This window comes from Furipterus horrens, unplaced genomic scaffold (assembly GCF_987537825.1).
Source record: "Furipterus horrens unplaced genomic scaffold, mFurHor1.1.pri manual_scaffold_5, whole genome shotgun sequence".
Taxonomy (NCBI): Eukaryota; Metazoa; Chordata; class Mammalia; order Chiroptera; family Furipteridae; genus Furipterus; species Furipterus horrens.
This window is the reverse complement of record NW_028327175.1, coordinates 117,915,552-117,932,483: the sequence shown is the minus strand read 5'-3', so window position 1 is coordinate 117,932,483 and position 16,932 is coordinate 117,915,552. Positions and strand designations below refer to the sequence as shown.

At 55.3% G+C, this 16,932-nt stretch overlaps 3 protein-coding genes across 5 annotated transcripts; 2 read left to right on the top strand and 1 right to left on the bottom strand.

The window, feature by feature from the left end:
* The first annotated feature begins 1,169 nt into the window (after positions 1–1,169).
* TBL3 (transducin beta like 3) lies at positions 1,170–7,409 on the top strand. 2 transcript variants are annotated; one of them, XM_090277255.1, is made up of 22 exons: positions 1,170–1,272; positions 2,666–2,717; positions 2,798–2,893; positions 2,981–3,028; positions 3,148–3,289; positions 3,385–3,469; positions 3,552–3,722; positions 3,806–3,881; positions 3,964–4,057; positions 4,139–4,320; positions 4,407–4,548; positions 4,628–4,686; positions 4,771–4,874; positions 5,410–5,557; positions 5,643–5,873; positions 5,946–6,016; positions 6,102–6,258; positions 6,342–6,400; positions 6,677–6,780; positions 6,881–6,952; positions 7,027–7,185; positions 7,279–7,409. In XM_090277255.1, the coding sequence occupies exons 1-22, from the start codon at positions 1,232–1,234 to the stop codon at positions 7,386–7,388; spliced, it is 2,403 nt and encodes an 800-aa protein (XP_090133381.1). In that variant the 5' UTR covers positions 1,170–1,231; the 3' UTR covers positions 7,389–7,409. The 2 variants fall into 2 exon arrangements, with proteins under 2 accessions (XP_090133381.1, XP_090133382.1); XM_090277256.1 differs by lacking the exons at positions 6,881–6,952; positions 7,027–7,185; positions 7,279–7,409 and having other exon boundaries at positions 6,331–6,400; positions 6,677–6,741.
* A 124-nt stretch (positions 7,410–7,533) lies between these two features.
* NOXO1 (NADPH oxidase organizer 1) lies at positions 7,534–12,699 on the bottom strand. 2 transcript variants are annotated; one of them, XM_090277258.1, is made up of 9 exons: positions 12,641–12,699; positions 9,778–9,978; positions 9,589–9,672; positions 9,329–9,404; positions 9,047–9,227; positions 8,710–8,891; positions 8,497–8,610; positions 8,092–8,209; positions 7,534–8,012 (listed from the first exon to the last, which is right to left on the bottom strand). In XM_090277258.1, exons 2-9 carry the CDS (start codon positions 9,841–9,843, stop codon positions 7,745–7,747), a joined length of 1,089 nt encoding a protein of 362 aa, XP_090133384.1. In that variant the 5' UTR covers positions 9,844–9,978; positions 12,641–12,699; the 3' UTR covers positions 7,534–7,744. The 2 variants fall into 2 exon arrangements, with proteins under 2 accessions (XP_090133384.1, XP_090133385.1); XM_090277259.1 differs by having other exon boundaries at positions 9,589–9,669.
* Positions 12,219–15,241, top strand: GFER (growth factor, augmenter of liver regeneration). The gene is made up of 3 exons (XM_090277260.1): positions 12,219–12,956; positions 13,353–13,549; positions 14,489–15,241. The coding sequence occupies exons 1-3, from the start codon at positions 12,234–12,236 to the stop codon at positions 14,649–14,651; spliced, it is 1,083 nt and encodes a 360-aa protein (XP_090133386.1). The 5' UTR covers positions 12,219–12,233; the 3' UTR covers positions 14,652–15,241.
* Positions 15,242–16,932: the final 1,691 nt, after the last annotated feature.

Here is a 16,932-nt window from a genome sequence, read left to right as displayed (position 1 = left end):
CTTTTTTAAAAAATCAGAGTAAAAGCACCATTATCACAGATCTCCTCCCCTTATATTCTCCTCCCTACTCACTCCCTGAAGCTACATGGACTTTTGTTGCTCCTCCTAGCACCAGGTCTGTGCACTGCTGTTCCTTAGCATGAAGCACCATTCGCCTAGATAACCACTGGGATCCCTGCTTCACCTGCTTCCAGTTTTTGCTCAAGTGTCACCTTCTCCATGAAGCCTCCTCTACCATCCCACTTAAAATTGCACCCCCTAAGCTCCACTCCAAACCTGGCCAATTCTTTCTGCAGCATTAATCATTTAAATATCATGATTATTCTTTGCCCTGCCGCCCAGTCCCCACCCTATTAGCACATGAACTACCAGAAAGGAGGTTTTTTTTTTCTCTAGTGTTTCCCAAGTGCCTAGAACAGTGCTTTGCACACAGAATGTGCTCAAATATTTAAACCACTCTGAAATTACCTGGTTGATTCATTTACCTATGTTCTCATATCAGGCCATGAGCCCCCAAAGCAGGGCTTGTTCCAAGACTCTATATAGCCTGGCCGGTGTGGTTCAGTGGATTGAGTGCCAGCCTGCAAACCAAGGGGTCACCAGTTCCATACCCAGTCAGGGCACATGCCTGGTTGCAGTCCAGATCCCTGGTTGGTGGATGTATCTCTCACACATTGATGCTTCTCACCCTCTGTTCCTCCTTCCCTTCTCATCTCTCTAAAAATAAATCTTTTTTTTTTTTAAGACTCTATATATTCTCAGATGTGCTCACCCCCAAATCCCAGAATGCCAAGGGGACAAGATCCTTGGAATTACTTTAGTAAACATTTCCTACGAATGCCTTTCTAAATTTCCATCAAAAAGCCGTATATATAGACGACGTATTATAGAATTGTACACCTGAAACCTATATGCTTTTATTAACCAATGTCACCCCAATAAACTAAATAAAAAAGTAAAAAATAAAAATAAAAGGCCAGATAGCTGCGAACCCAGACCCAGTCTACCCCATTGGTCCAAGCCAGGGTGTATCCTGTCATCCAGGCCAGAAATGCCTCTGCTAACTTCTGCTTCTTGACGCAGCTGCCACTGCCCACATCAAAGATGGTACCGGAGGCACTGTGTTAATGACGTCACAGTCACGCGCAGTGACGCCACCGAAGCGCGCCGGCCGTGCAGAGTGGCGCACTGGTCTTCCTCACGCGGCGGCGGCGATTGCAGCGGCAGTGACATGGAGGAGGCTGCGGCCTCAGTGGGCCGCTTCAAGGCCAAGTGAGCCGGGGTGCTGGGCTGTGGGCGGGAACCGGGTTCGCAGCGGCAGTAACGAAGGCGCTCGCCGTGGACAGGATGTCCATTCGGGTTTGGGGAGGCGATGAGAACTGTGTACGTACTGGTCCGCAGGGTTGTGGCGGCTACAGTATTATAATATTGGGAGAGCCGGCAATGACTGCTCTCGGTGAGGGGTTCACTGGAGTCCCGTTGGGCGTAGCTAGCGTAGATTATTTAAACTAAGAGACGGTTTGGGGTGGGTACAAGAAATCCCAGAGATGGAAGAAGGGATGGACTGAGCACAAGTGGAGGCTGGTCCTGGACGCAAGCTGGTGGTACCGGAGAAGTACCACCTCTGGGGTAGGCGGCGTGGAGTTTTCACCTGCTGTCCCTCTTCTCCAGGGAGCAGGAAGAAAAGTCAGGAGATGGGCTGGGAAGCCCTGAATCCTGTGCTTATTCAGTCCCCAAGTCTCTGCTGAACATCTAAGTGCTTAGTGTCCCGAAAGCTGCAGACTCAGCCCTGCTGTGCGGAGCGCAGTCTGATGGGATAATTGTATTTAGCAAATCGTTTTCATCAGTGGTTGTGGCAAGCACTAGCAAAAGAAGTTCTGGTGGGTATATGACTGGGTTTGGGAGTTGGAGGCTTTGTTTCATCTTGGTCCCTAGTAGGATTAACCAGGTGCCATTGAAAACTGGAGAAAGATCCAGGCCACATATAAGAAACAGCTTGTTTGAAACAGGAGAGGTCAGCAGTGGTCCCTTTGGCAGTATCGTGGAAACATAAGGAGAGGAGAGGGTTTTAAGGCAGGGTGGTGGCATAAAAAATAGTTATGTTCTAATAGGCTCTTTTGGCAGCAGAGCTTGAGAGCGTGGGGAGGGCCCTGATGAAGAGGCTGGAGCAGCTCTCCAGAGAGGATGCTGCAATGACCTGGACTGATGTGAAGGCAGCCGAGAAGAGAATAGGGTTGCTTGGGGACTAAGATGCAGGCCAGGCTGGGGATGGAGGAGGGAGTAAGGGTTGAGAAAGGATACAGTTTAGACCTCAGGAATGAAGATGTTGAGCATGTTTCTTTCCATGGGCTGGTACTCAGTCCTGGCCTCCCATGGCCAGCAGGGGGTCCCCAAGGTCTGGCCTGATCAGCACTGGGGAGTCTGGAAAGACGGGACTGTTTGTTCATATGCTATTGTGGTTGCCCTCTGTGGATTACCAACCAGTTGTGGGTCTCAGATATTCATAACAAGAGGATACTAGCAGTTACCTCACTGGAGGGGAAAGAACTCATAATCACAACCACCCCATCCCTACTACTGTCAGGGACTCGAGAGCACCCAGCAGAGCTTTGCACTGGGGACCAAGGGGTGGGTGATTCACTCTCTCCCTCTGTTCTCCCTCCAGCTATGCTGTGGAACACAAGATTGAGCCTTTCTACAAGGGCGGGAAGGTTCAGGTACCGGCACTGGGAAGGGCAGAGTGGTGGGGCAGGCAGGGATTGCAGTGTTACCTTGGCTGAGATCCCTCTGTCACCAGCTGGACCAGACTGGGCAGCACCTCTTCTGTGTCTGTGGTACCAAAGTCAACATTCTGGATGTGGCCTCAGGGGCCATTCTGCAGAGCTTGGAGCAGGTGAGAGCAGGGAGAGCCAGGGTTATGGACTAATGTGGAAAGGTAGCCTATTCTCATGGCACTCTGTGTGCCTACTTTCACCCCTAGGAGGACCAGGAGGACATTACCACCTTTGATCTTAGTCCTGATGATGAGGTATGTGGGGCAGGTACAGGATGTGGGTTTCAGTACTTTCCAACCAAACTTTGAGTCTATGAGGATGGGTAGCTAGGTCTCTACCCACACCCCCCAAACTGAACTGCATCCTCCCCCAGGTGTTAGTGACAGCTAGCCGGGCACTGCTGCTGGTTCAGTGGGCCTGGCGAGAAGGCAGTGTCACCCGCCTGTGGAAAGCAATACACACAGCTCCTGTGGCCACCATGGCCTTCGACCCCACCTCCACACTGCTAGCCACAGGTAGGGCCCCAGCTGGGTGAGTGGGCCAGCTGGTGGGCACATGGGCAGGGAGCTTTGGGCACACCAGCCCCCTCACCTCAAACACATTTCCACAGGAGGCTGTGATGGGGCTGTGCGTGTTTGGGACATCGTGCGGCACTATGGGACACACCACTTTCGGGGCTCACCAGGTGTTGTGCAGTGAGTAGGGGCAGCAGAAACTGGGTGAGTGGGGATCATGCTGGGGTGGTACAGCTCAACTGCCCCGCCTACTTGCCTGCAGTTTGGTCGCCTTCCACCCGGACCCTGCACGCCTGCTGCTCTTCTCCTCAGCCACAGATGCTGCCATTCGCATATGGTCGCTGCAGGACCAGTCATGCCTGGCTGTACTGACTGCCCACTACAGTGCTGTCACCTCACTGACCTTTAGTGTTGATGGTTACACCATGCTCAGGTCAGCGGCCAGCTACCCAGGCCTTAGCAGGCAGGGGAGGGCCATGGCTGAGACTTGGGAACTGAGGTAGCTGTTTCCCCCAGCTCGGGCCGGGACAAGATCTGCATTGTCTGGGACCTGCGGAGCCACCAGGCCCTGAGGACGGTTCCTGTGTTTGAGGTAGGGGCACCAGGGGGGCCAGGGCCAGTGAGTGGGGCAGGGCTGGGGCTTGGACTGCCACCTCTGATCTGCTCCTCCTCAGAGTGTGGAGGCTGCAGTGCTGTTGCCTGAGGAGCTGGTGCCCAAGCTGGGTGTGAAGTCCATGGGCCTATACTTCCTGACAGCTGGCAGTCAAGGTTTGTGGGGCCAGGGCAAGCAGCAGAGGCTGGGGGTGACCCATGGACTTTTGAGTCCCAGCAGCCTCTATCCCTGCACAGGCACTCTGCGCGTGTGGGAAGCATCCTCTGGGCAATGTGTACACACACAGCAGCAGTTGTCAGGCCCTGGGCAGGAGCTGACCCACTGTACCTTGTTACGAGCTGCTGGTCTGCTTCTCACTGTCACTGCTGACCACAATCTTCTACTCTACGAAGCACACTCCCTGCAGCTGAAGAAACAGGTGAGCACTGTTCTGGTCAACCCACGACCTGGGAACGCTGGCCCTCTTTTCATGCGGGCCCTGGTTTGTGTCTCTCCACCCTGCAGTTTGCTGGCTACAGTGAGGAGGTGTTGGATGTCCGGTTCCTTGGGCCCGAAGACTCCCACATTGTTGTGGCTTCCAACAGCCCCTGCCTAAAAGTATTTGAGCTACGGACATCAGCCTGCCAGATTCTCCATGGCCACACAGGTGAGAGCACCAGGCCGACAACCCCAGGGATCCCTTCCCTTAATTGACCTTTGACTATTTTTTCTTCCTTTTCCCTCAGACATTGTGCTGGCCTTAGATGTGTTTCGGAAGGGGTGGCTCTTTGCCAGCTGTGCCAAGGTGTGGTACCCCAAGAGGTGTGGAGGTATGGGTTCCAAGTAGGAAAGCCTGGCCCAGCTCTGTCTTCACATCTCTTGTCCCCAGGACCAGAACTTTCGTGTCTGGAGGATGAACAAGGCTGGTGAGGTGACCTGTGTGGCTCAGGGCTCTGGGCACACACACAGCGTGGGCACCATCTGCTGCTCTAGGTAATGGGCTAGGGCTGAGGTCCATGGTGTAACGGATGTGGAGGCCTAGGCCCTGCTGATGGAGTTTCAGCTCAGGGAGATGGGAAGAAGAAGATGGTGGATTTGGCCTTGCTCTTTGAAGCTTCAGCCTAGGGATCTGGAATAAGAAATGAGCCAGTGGTACCCCAGGTGCCATTGTTGCGGGAGGGTTCCTCGGTAGTAGCCTTGGGGTTGGGTGGTAAAAGGAGCAGGGTTTTGAGGCAGAGAGAGTGACACCAAACAAGGTTCAGGCAGAGAAGGCACTCCCCACGTTTAGGGCTAGGAGTTCCATTATTGGGAGAAAATTGCCCGATGTGGTACCAACAGTGGGCAGTGTGGGCTTAAGTGCAAGCAACTGATCGCTGAGGTGTGTTTGGGTGACTTGGGCCATCTCCTTTCTGCAACAGCCCCTCTAGTCTAGACCATAGTCCTGCAGGCCTGAGCTGTGGTGCATTGGCAGACAGGGCTTGGTAAGGGCTCAACAGGTCTCTCCCCCCACCCGCCAACTGGGCCTCAGGCTGAAGGAGACCTTCCTGGTGACGGGTAGTCAGGACTGCACTGTGAAGCTGTGGCCCCTCCCCAAAGCCCTGCTGTCCAAGAGTACAGCTCCAGACAGTGACCCTGTCCTCCTACAGGCCCAGGCCACACAGCGTTGCCATGACAAGGTAACCACACACACAGTACACCAGGGTGGCAGTGCAGCAGGGCCCCTGGGATAGGGGTATTGGAGCTGCCTCTTCTCCTCACCAGGACATCAATAGTGTGGCTATTGCCCCCAATGACAAGCTGCTGGCCACAGGCTCACAGGACCGCTTGGCCAAACTCTGGGCCCTACCACAGTGCCAACTGCTGGGCGTCTTCTCAGGCCACCGGCGTGGCCTCTGGTGTGTCCAGTTCTCACCCATGGACCAGGTGCTGGCCACTGCCTCAGCTGATGGCACCATCAAGCTCTGGGCACTGCAGGACTTCAGCTGCCTTAAGGTAAGCTGCCCCCACCCCAGGCCTGGCCCACGCCTGATGCCATCTCATGCCTTCCCTGTCCCAACCCTGCAGACATTCGAGGGGCATGATGCTTCTGTGTTGAAGGTGGCCTTTGTGAGCCGTGGTACTCAGCTGCTGTCCAGGTGAGTGAGCTGGGGGCAGCGCAGAGGTTGAGGTAAGCTGGGGGACGGGCCCCAGGGATGAGCCCCCTCTCAATCCCAAACCCAGCGGCTCCGATGGGCTTGTGAAGCTCTGGACCATCAAGAACAATGAGTGTGTGAGGACGTTGGACGCCCACCAGGACAAGGTCTGGGGGCTGCACTGTAGCCAGTTGGATGACCGTGCTCTTACTGGCGCCAGTGACTCCTGTGTCATCCTCTGGAAGGTGTGTGGGTTTGGGTGGGGTGGGCATGGATCAGAGCGGGCAGGGCAGCACGGGGTTCTATTCTGACCCTAGTCTGACCCCAGGACGTTACTGAGGTGGAGCAAGCAAAGGAGCAGGCCAAGCGGGAGGAGCAGATGATTAAGTAAGTCTGGAGGGTTCCCACCCAGCCTCTTTGTGAGTGCCACCATTGTGTCTGGCACTTCCCATGTATCAGCCTCACCCCCTTCCCTTGGGGTAGGGTATGTTAGGATCACCCCTGCTGTATGGAAGTGGGTATCTGAGGCTTGGAACAGTGACACAGCTCTCAGCATCAGTGGGTGCTCAGGTCCTGCTTGCTGACTCCTGAACCAGCCCCCTGATGGCTCTGCCTTCAGACCCAGCCCTGTGGCCCTGACCTCTTCCCTCCTTCCCTAACCAGGCAGCAGGAACTGGACAACCTGCTCCAGGAGAAGCAGTACCTTCGGGCGCTGGGCTTGGCCATCTCCCTAGACCGGCCCCATACCGTGCTGACTGTTATCCAGGGTCAGTGCCTTGGACCTGATAGGTGGCAGTGGCAGGTGGGGGGGTTCCTCTGGGATCTGACCTGCCCCTTTCCTGAATCATATCTTCCCTTCTCCTTCAGCCATCCGGAGGGACCCTGAGGCCTGTGAGAAGCTGGAAGCCACAGTGCTCCGACTGCGGCGCGACCAGAAAGGTTTGGGACGGGTGGGTAGAGGCTGATATGAGTGGGGTGGCCAGCAGGCAGATCTGACTATCCCTGTCACACAGAGGCCTTGCTGCGCTTCTGTGTCACGTGGAACACCAACTCAAGGCATTGCCATGAAGCCCAGGCCGTGCTGGGTGTGCTCCTGCGACATGAGGCCCCGGAACAGCTGCTGGCCTATGAGGGTGTGCGAGCCTCGCTTGAGGCCCTGCTGCCCTACACCGGTACATGGACATGGCCCCTGGGTGGGAGTAGGGTAGGGAATAGCCCAGCCAGACTTTACGGACCCCCTGACGACCTCTGTCATCCATCCCCAGAGCGGCACTTCCAGCGACTCAGCCGGACCCTGCAGGCAGCCACCTTTCTAGACTTTCTGTGGCACAACATGAAGCTGCCCACCCTCCCTGCAGCCTCTTCTGCCCTCTGAAACACGAACTTTTCTACCCTACTTCCTGTGTTTGTCTGGGCTTTGTCTCGCCCCAGGTCCCAGCCACAACGTTGGCTAAGCATCATCCCTGCGCCTTGGCCTGGCTGCAACCCAACAGGCCGTGCCCCTCAGCATGGACACTGGGTGTGGGTTAATCAGAACTTTATTCAAAGGCAATGGGAGAGTATAGCCTCCTGGCCCTGCCAGCCAGGGAGTCCCAACCTCAAATGCGCCTCCCCCTGTCCTGAGGGTGGCATGGCTGCCATCAGTCATCCCTGGGGTCTAGAACCTCTGGCCTGGTGCTCCAGCTGTAGGGTGTGCGCACAGCGTAGCCCTCCATGTAGTTCTACACACCCTCAAGGAGGTCCCTGACCCCGTGGGTCTCTCTCCAGTGCTCTGCGGGTGATGGTGCAGCAGCATCTCTGAATGGCACTAAGCAGGGGGCGGGTGGGCACAGTAGGGGGGAGGGTCATAGCCTGGGGGTACTTAAGGGAGCTCTGGGCCTCCCCTTCCCTGTCTTCCCCATCCTCTGCCCCAGAGTGGAGCCCTGGTCTGCTCAGGAGTGTTCCTAGCCCATCTGGTTGCAGTAGCACAGAGGGGAGAAGACCTGTGTGGCCACCGAACCTGTAAGGAGAGCAGAGTTTGTTCAGTACTTGGCCCTGCCCTCCCCCAGACTACTCCTTCCCCCACTAAAGTCTCACACCTGCATAGCCACCAGCCTCGGTCTGACGTTTCCAGCACTTGCACTCTTGCCCCCGCAGGCACTGACAGCTCGTCGACCTGGCTGCCTTCATAGGCTCGGGAAACACAGAACTGGGAGTCTGGGAGTGGGCACTTGGGGCTTACCACAGGGCTCCCATCTTAGTGCCCTTGTTGCTCTCACTAAATCTCCACCCCTGGGCTCTCCTCTGGATCTCTGCTGATACCAGGGACCACTGTGAAACCCACTGGGGCTCCCACCTGCTATGGAGACCAAGCACTCTAGGGGACTGCCACCACCTAGTCCTTCCATGGCATCCCTCCCCTGGGTCAGGTGCTTCCTGTCCTCAACCTTGCTGCACACTGCCCAGTGGTGGTGGTGGTGGGCATGGGGAAGTTAGCCTCATACCACTACTTGCTAGGGGCTGTCTCCCATCTTGTCCCTGGCTCAGAGCCACCTCTTCCAAGTAAGGAGCAGGAAACCATGCCATCTGCTGTTCTTCATTAGCCACCAGCCACCAGCCTGTGTACAAGAGGTAGGTAGGGGTTCAGATCCCCAGGCATGCTGGGGTTCTGGGGACAGCAGGTTAGGATTAGTCCCAAGACACCTGCCCAGCGCCACCTGAGGGGTGTCGCAGCCGCACTTCTAGTGCTTCCTGGGCTCGTGCATGGAAGGGTTGGCCCCTTGTGTCCTGGGTGCTGAAGGGCTGCAGGCAGTGCAGTGTCCAAGCCGCCAGGCTGCTTATGGCAAGGCTTCCCGTAGGGCGGGGTAGGGGCTCTTCCTGGACAGGCAAGGTCACCAAGCTGGAAAGAGTGGTCATAGCAGGAGAGAGGTGTGTGGGGATGGGCTGCCCCCCCTCACAAGTCCACCCAGCCTTGTACTTCCTAGGCCCCTTCTCCACCATGCTTCCCCCATCCTTCAAATGCTTCCCGCAGGGGGTTAGAAATAAGTCTGGCACCTGCCAGGTGGTAGTGAGGGCTCCAGGTCCTGGGGCTGTGGCTCAAAAAAGCCGGTAAGCACTGGTGCCCTGGACACATGCTCTGCCACCAGCAGTGTCTGGGAATAGGTCTCCAGCAACCGCAAGCATGCCAGGCCGTGGCCTGTGCACCCCCTGCGCACCAACAGCGATCCAGATAAGTCTGTGGGCACAACAGGGACAGGCCGTTGGACCCTGCCCTATGACTACCACCACCAAGCTATACTGTTGCCCCTGCCCCTCCCAGGATCCCTGCGGCCTGACCTGGAAACTTGGGGAGAATTCTGTCAGATCTCTGCAGTAGGCCCGCCTCCACCGGGAAGGTCTCCTTGAGGGTCTTCTAAGGGAGAGAACCAGCATGTCGGTCTTTGAGAGCCCACTGGGTTACCTTGGGAGGGCAGGAGTCCCTTGCTGGGATCTGGGATCTTACGGGCTGGAAGCCAGGATGGGTGTCAGGGTAGGCACTATGGGGTTGGGGGGAGTCATTCAGTTGGAGGAATCAGGGTCACCCCAGATGCACTCACGTGGAGCCTCCTGAACTCGTCACAGCTCCTTCGCACGAAGGTGTGGCTGTTGTCTGACCAGCACACAGAGAAGGCGAATGTCTGCTGGAGAAAAGGGTGGGGTCACCTGGGAGGCACTGCACCATGAATTCCCTTTCTCCCTCCTTTCCTCCCTATTTCCTTCTGAGGTTGGCAGTAACCAGATCGTACTTGGAGCCTCCGTGTCTGCACCAGAGCTGCTGCATGTACTGACACCGGGTGCCGAGGGCCCGCCATAGCTGTGGCCTCACAGGTCGAGGTCCCTCCTAGAAGACTGGTTGGAACTCCTTTTTATGCCTCAGACCTGCCAGGTCCTTGCAGCACTTTCCTACCTGTGTCCTCCGCTTCCTCACTGGCACCCAAACTGAAGATCTAGGTGGAGAAACAGGAGCAGAGGGCTTCGGGGGTAGGAGGGGGAGCACAGAGGCAGTGGTGGTGGTGGAGGGGGGGCGGCGGTGGCTGAAACTGCTGCCTGAGGCCCTCCTGCCCAAATCTGGCTATGGGAGGAGGAGAAGGAAGAGCTATCAAAGCGCCCCGCCAGGCCCGCCCTCCAGGCTCTCTTACAGTGCTGTGTAATGCTGGGATTGGTGAGAGCCTCCTGCCGGGACCCCTGTGATCTCTTTGAACTTGCCTGGAGAGCTGACACAGTTGTCATCAGTAACAGCTTTAGCTTTACACTGGAAGAAAGATCTCTTAATGTCCCCAAGTTACAAAGGAGGAATTTGTGTTAAGTGAATGTCAGTTTTTCTGTATGTGTTGGGGAGAGTGGGACCTCAAAGGCTCACCCCAGAGGTTTCCCTCTCTGTGGTGGTCTATCTCTACAGTCACCAGCACTTGAGAGTGGGGGTGGGGGTGACTAGGACTATTTTGAGAGCTGCCTCTGAATTTACAATTTATTACAAGTTACCGCAAGTACAGCCTCTGAGATCAGGAGTGACCATTCCGCACCTAGGGTGGTGAGATGGCCTTGGAGTCTCCAGAGGGTGTGCCCAGGTGCCCCACAATTCTGGGCTGCTTCCTTATAGGGGAGATTTCTGGAGTCCTATCTAACTTTGCCCACAGTGATTCCTCCTGCTGATGGGGCCACCAGGTCTGTATTGGGACTCCCACCCTACCCCAAGCCCCTCAGAGAGGGTCAGCCTCTAGAGTATTCCTCCAGGAAACCACCCTGATCTGGACAAAGGTCTATTGTGTTTCCCTCCAGCAACTCTCTGAAGCTTTCATACCTTCCCTGGTCTTGGCCTAGATTGTGAACACCTGCTGGGATAGGCATGCTATGCAGAGTGCCTTTAGTTCAGCTGCCAAACTCTCCTCAACTTCAGCTGGGGCTATGCTGAGGGTACTTGGCCTGGCAGGGTTCAGTTTGGCACAGACCTTGCTCCCCTGGAAAACAAAGAATAGAAGCTAGGGAAGGGGCAATTTGTGACCAGCTAGGGACCAGGAAGGATGCTGAAGCCCCCTCAACTGCCCCAACTGACAACCCTTGCTCCATATTCCCTGCAACCCTGGGTCCTTACCACTCTTTCCCTCTGTATAGCCCATACCCTTATCTCTCACTTGGACAACTGCAGCAGTCCCCCCACCCCAATGCCCATGCTCCTCACTTGCTTCCATGGAGTTTAGTTTCCAGAGAAATCTTTGCAAAACAGAAAAGGGATCAGGTAGAAGTAGCCCTGCCCAAAACTGTAGTACCTTCTCACAGTCCTTAGAATAAATTCCCAGTTCCCATGGCAGACAAGAAGGTCCTTGATGGGCCGTTGCCCACCTCTGCATCTCTTGTCCCCAGATCCTGTCTCACTGTCCCTTCTGCTCATGCAAGAGGCCAAGACCCTCCCACCTCCAGCCTTGCCCTTGACTGCTCCTCAACTAATTCCTCATTCTTCAGGTCTCTACCTAAGGGCCACTTTCTCAAGGAGGCCACCTGAATTCTGAATTTACCACACCATTATGGTTAGGACCCCTACCATAGTTTGTAAGTGGACATTCATTAATGTAACTTTTTTTGTTGTTTTGTTTTTTCTGTCTTGACCACTGGACTATTAGCTGAGGTCAGTTGGATCGTTTTTTGGTTTTTTTTTTTTCTATTACAGCTGTTCCACTTTTTCCCCCATTGCTCCCCCCCCCACCTCACCCACCCCTTCTCCCAGTCAATCCCCACCCAGCTGTCCATGTCCATGGGTCACTCATACTAGTTCCTTGACTAGACCCTTCCCCCTCCCTCTCTTCCCTGAGAGGTCAGTTGGATCTTGTTCCCCGCCTTTTCCAGAGATTGGAACAGTGGTTGGAACAAATTAGGCACTACACAAATATTTGCGGAATGAATGAATGTATCTATGGAAGCAGAGGTATCTCTGAGGCCACTCCTGACCGGGCCGCTCGGTTCCCGCAGAAGCCCAGAGACGCACACCGCCTCCTTTGCAGACACAGGCCCACCCTACTTTGTCTTTGCCATGGCTCCGGCCACCGGGGCTGAAGCCTGGGACCCCGGCCCTAGAGCTCACCGCCCTCTGTGAGCTCAATGCCCTGCCCTACGTTGCTATAGTGCCGCGCAGCCGGCTGGGGGGCGTGTCCCCAGCTGAAGGCACAGAGCCTGGCCAATAGTACACAGAAAAGGTCGGAGCGGAGGGATGGGGGCGTCGAGGGCCGCAACACGAGCTTTGCCCCAGCCGCAGTCAAAGTCCACCGCGCGGCGGCGGCGCACCTTCCACAACACTCTGCTCTTCTATTGGAGGAAGCGGGAGTATCGCCAAGAAGGACACAAGCCGGGCTCGAGCAGCGGAACTAGGCCCAGGGGCGTGGCCAGGACCCGAGCCTCCGGCGCGTCCTCGGCCAGAACCCGGACCTCGGGCTATGTGTCCTCCCCGGTTGGGGCCCCGGCTCCCAGCTCCACCTCCACGCCGGACCCCGCCTCCACGCCGGACTCCGACCTCAGCCGTAGCCCCACCCTGGCCTCCGCGCCAGAACCCGCGGCTTTCGCGCTAGGTTCCTGTGGCCGCGCCCTGGCGGCTGCGCCCGCGCTGGCCTGGAGACCTACTTGGAGGACCTTCTGGAGGCCGAGCTGGCCCGGCAGACACTGCGCGGGCAACATGGCGGCGCCTAGCGAACCCGGCGGCTTCGGCGGCGGGAACCTCTTCTCGTTTCTGCCCGGCGGCGCGCGCTCCGAAGCAATGGAAGACCTGGTGACGGACGCGCGCGGCCGGGGCGCTGGACGGAGAGATGCCGCCACCTCCTCGGCCGCGACTCCAACCCTAGCGCCGACCCCCGACCCTCAGGTCCCTGGGGACACCTCCCGGAGACGGCCCTGCCGTGCCTGCGTGGACTTCAAGTCTTGGATGCGGACGCAGCAGAAGGTGCAGATGCCGGGGGGGGGGGGGGGCGCCACTTCTCCTAGGAGGCTCGTGAGCCCTGCCCACCTCTAGCCCCGGCCCGCACACGACTCCTCTTCCTCACCCCCGGCCCCGACACCCTGTTCTCAGGCGCCCTGGGCAGACCTCCCAGCTCTCAGGCCAAGCTGTCCCACAGGTCCTACACCTGACAGACTTATGCCCCCCCAGGGTTGGCTGTTCCTGGACCTTGCTCCCTAGGTAGGCCTGGCCTTTCGGCTTTCACACTCACGTGGGCCAGGTCTGCTGCAAGACTAATTAATGTCTGGTGTCAGTGGGCCTCCTGGGGAGGGGAAAGGGGGAGCTTTGTAGGCTTCTGGTCGGGGGAGACTGACCTGAGCCTTGGTCGGCCTCCTTCCGCAGCGGGACAGCAAGTTTAGGGAAGATTGTCCTCAAGATCGTGAGGAACTGGGCCGCCACAGCTGGTCTGTTCTCCACACCCTGGCTGCCTACTACCCTGACCTGCCCACCCCAGAGCAGCAGCAAGACATGACCCAGTTCATACATTTATTTTCCAAGTTTTACCCGTGTGAGGAGTGTGCAGAAGACATAAGGAAGAGGTAAGTTATTCTGTACCGTCTGCAGGCAGCAGAGCATCCTATCTGGAGCCTGGACCTGGGTCTCTCTGAACTGCTGACATAAAAGAGATCCTTGAGAAATAGGTGTGGAGATGGTAGAGGGTTGCCAAGAGCAGGGACCACCAACGGAGTTGGGATTGGATCATATGAGCCATCTTTCTACTCAAAGGCCAAGCAGCCTGGGGCTGCTGCTGGACACCACTGCTTTCTGCAGCCACAGGCCTGCAGGGAGGGCTTCCCTCAAGAGGTCCCTTGCTTAGTACTGATGGAGGATCCAGCAGTTTAAGGAGGACTCTACTTTGTCTGACTTCTGGAGCAGGACTGCTGGTTTCAAGACACTGAAAACTCACTGCTTTTGCTTGCAAGAAGAGCCCATGGTTCATTAGATAGCCTAACAGCCATTGTTTGGCACCCATAGGTGTTTCTGGACTAGATGTAGGGAGTGGGGCAGGGCAGCCCTTGGCTTTTGAAGCCTGGGCAGTTAGAATGAGAGCTCTTAATGAGTTGAGGCACCAGGGCCCCATGTGCTAAGAAACAGGTCTGCTTTTTAGTTATGCTTTTGTGCAGGCCCCACCCTTTCCACACACTGCTTTGGGCCAGGGAAGATGAGGTGAAGCTTTCTGATTGTTATGAGGTTGTAAAGTTGCCTGGTCTATGTTAATACCTTACCTTGGGCTCTTGTCAGGGTTTACCAAGCTCCCCAAGTGGGGTTTTGAGCAGGCCTAGGAGTCCACCACTTCTGGATGCTATAAGGCCAACCTGTTTGGGGAATTACTGTCTCAGAACATGAGAACACACCTGGGAGTAGCTCATAGCCACATCCCATCTCTCCCTGGATCGAGCAGGCAAGGAGGTAGCTGGCGGGGCAGGGCAGTGGGATCACTGCCTGCCCTCATTCTCCATGTGCTTCTGACCATGCAGGATATGTAGGAACCAGCCAGACACGCGCACACGGGCATGTTTAACCCAGTGGCTATGCCGCCTGCACAACGAGGTGAACCGCAAGCTAGGCAAGCCAGACTTCGACTGCTCTAAAGTGGATGAGCGCTGGCGTGACGGCTGGAAGGATGGCTCCTGCGACTAGAGGGCAGCCAGCTGGAGCCCATGGGGCTACTGACTAGAGAGGGACAGGTGACTTATTAAAGTGCAGCAGAGCCAGAGACTGTTGTGTTTTAGTTGGGTGGTCCCCAGACATTGCCCATGGAGCACTTTCATTTTTAGATTTGAACTTGAAGTGGAGGTGCCTGCTACAGGTACCCGATGGCCTCCTCCTCAGCTTAGGTTGTCCCTTTTGTTCCAGATGCAGCCTCCTACCCATGTGCCCACTTCCCCACACAGGAAAGTGATAGGCTTGGCCAGGCTCCCCTGTCCCACAAAACCCTCAAGACCAGGTCACTGTCTCCCCAATGTGTAGCTAGGAACAACCACAGTGATTGTAGCCCCAGAGGCTGTGTGTTGTTTGCACTTCAGGAAAGAGGCCTGGGGACTAAGTTTTCCACCCTGCTCAGTCCCTACAGGGAGGGAAAGTGCAGGCAGGTTCTTCTCCGAGGGTCCACTAACCCTGCAGCCCATTTTCTATCCAACACATGGCCTTCCAGGCTTGTTAGAGGCTTCCTGGGGCCAGCTTCCTTGGAGCGTGAGACAAAAATAAAATGCCAAAGAAGTGACTGAGAACCTGGCTTCAGTGTGTTTTGTGCTGGGACTTGTAGTAATGGACAGGGCCTGCCCTCAACCCTCTGTAGTTAGCTCCTTCTTTCTCTCCAGGTTCTGGCTCTTTAAGAGGAAGGAGATGTTTCAAGGCAAGAATGGGCCATAATATTCCAGGAACAGCAAGGAGGCTGGGTTCCTGGAGCTGAGGGAGGATTGTCAGAGAGGTGGGGGGGAGTCAGCGTGAAGTTTTCAAGGCCTCAGCAAGAATGTGGGGTTGTTTTTATTATTTATTTGTTTATTTTTTAGAGAAAGGAAGGAAGAGAAAAAAATTGATTTGTTGTTTTACTTATTTATGCATTCATTGGTTGATTTTTGTATGTGCCCTGACCAGGGATCAAACCTGCAACCTTGGCATATTGGGATGATGCTCTAACCAACTGAGTTACCTCGCCAAAACCAAGGACATGTTTGTTTGTTTTTTAAGACTTTATTTTTAGAGAGAGAGAAAGGGAGGGAGAAAGAGAGGGAAAGAAACATTAATGTGCTAGAGATACATCTATCAGTTGCCTCTCACATGCTCCCAACTGGGAACCTGATCTGCAATCCAGGCAAGTGCCCTGACTGGGAATTGAACCGGCAGACTTTTAGTTCACAGGCCAGCACTCAATTGACTGAGCCACACCAGCCAGGGGCAGGCCAAGGACATGGTTTTAACACCCAGCTTTTGTGACAGAAAGGTGTTAGAGGAATTGAAGCCAAGGAAGGGTGAAATGTGACTTTTTTTCTTTTTTTTTTTTTTTTTTAAGAGAGAGGAACATTGATTTGTTGTTCCACATATTTATGCAATCATTGGTTGACTCTTATGTGTGCCCTGACTGGGGATCAGACCCGCAACCTTGGACAATGCTCTAACTGAGCTATCTGGCCAGGGTTTTTATTTCTTTAATAACTAGGGACTTCACTGTTTTATTCTTTCATGTTTTTTGTTTTGTTTTGTTTTCAGAGAGAGGAAGGGAGAAAGAGAGAGAGAGGGAAAAAAACAACACTGATTCGTTGTTCCACTTATTTATGCATTCATTGGTTGCTTCTTGTATGTGCCCTGACTGGGGATCAGACCTGCAACCTTGGCATATCAGACCTACTGATCTACCCAGCCAGGGCCGAGCTGTGATTTTTGAAAGGTTCCTCTGAGCTGGGATGAGGCAGGCATGGGTGGAAGCAGGGAGGGCAGGCACCCGTGTGATAACTGAGGGGGAAGCTGGCCCAGGGTGGATGGGATAGGATGCTAATAGACTCTTGAAGGTACAGCCAAGAAGGAGAGCCAAAAGAGACTGGGGTTCCGTCCCAAGAAGCTGTAAGGATGGAGTTGCTGTGTATATCAGTGAGATGGAGAAGGCTGTGACCTGGATCCAGCTTTTGAGCCACCTGATCTGCCCAGCCACACCTGCTCCAAGGCCTTGGCTTCCAGCTGGAATGTCTCAGCAACAGTGTGCCCCATATCTGTAGTCATAAAGCTCTGGTCACCTCCCTCCACATAGTGTTTGCCTCTCCCTAGGCAAATGGCAAGCTTTTGCTACAGCTTCCTCAGCACCTTCATCTGACTGTTCTGATAGGGGTGCTGGCTTACACAAGGTGCTACTTCGAGGGGCCAGGTGACACAAAAAAAATAGGCAGGAAGCAGCCAGCAGATAAGTTTCTCTTCTTTCCTTCTGCAG

Coding starts and splice junctions, on each gene's coding strand:
- TBL3 (XM_090277255.1), top strand. CDS start 1,232: ATGGAGGAGGCTGCGGCCTCAGTGGGCCGCTTCAAGGCCAA. Junction 2,718..2,797: donor ACAAGGGCGGGAAGGTTCAG/GTACCGGCACTG, acceptor CTCTGTCACCAG/CTGGACCAGACTGGGCAGCA. Junction 4,549..4,627: donor GATTCTCCATGGCCACACAG/GTGAGAGCACCA, acceptor CTTTTCCCTCAG/ACATTGTGCTGGCCTTAGAT.
- NOXO1 (XM_090277258.1), bottom strand. CDS start 9,843: ATGGCGGGCCCTCGGCACCCGGTGTCAGTACATGCAGCAGCTCTGGTG. Junction 8,892..9,046: donor CCCTCACTACCACCTGGCAG/GTGCCAGACTTA, acceptor CACTCTTTCCAG/CTTGGTGACCTTGCCTGTCC. Junction 8,611..8,709: donor GCGGCTGCGACACCCCTCAG/GTGGCGCTGGGC, acceptor TCTTGTACACAG/GCTGGTGGCTGGTGGCTAAT.
- GFER (XM_090277260.1), top strand. CDS start 12,234: ATGGGGGCGTCGAGGGCCGCAACACGAGCTTTGCCCCAGCCGCAGTCA. Junction 12,957..13,352: donor GGATGCGGACGCAGCAGAAG/GTGCAGATGCCG, acceptor CTCCTTCCGCAG/CGGGACAGCAAGTTTAGGGA. Junction 13,550..14,488: donor GCAGAAGACATAAGGAAGAG/GTAAGTTATTCT, acceptor CTGACCATGCAG/GATATGTAGGAACCAGCCAG.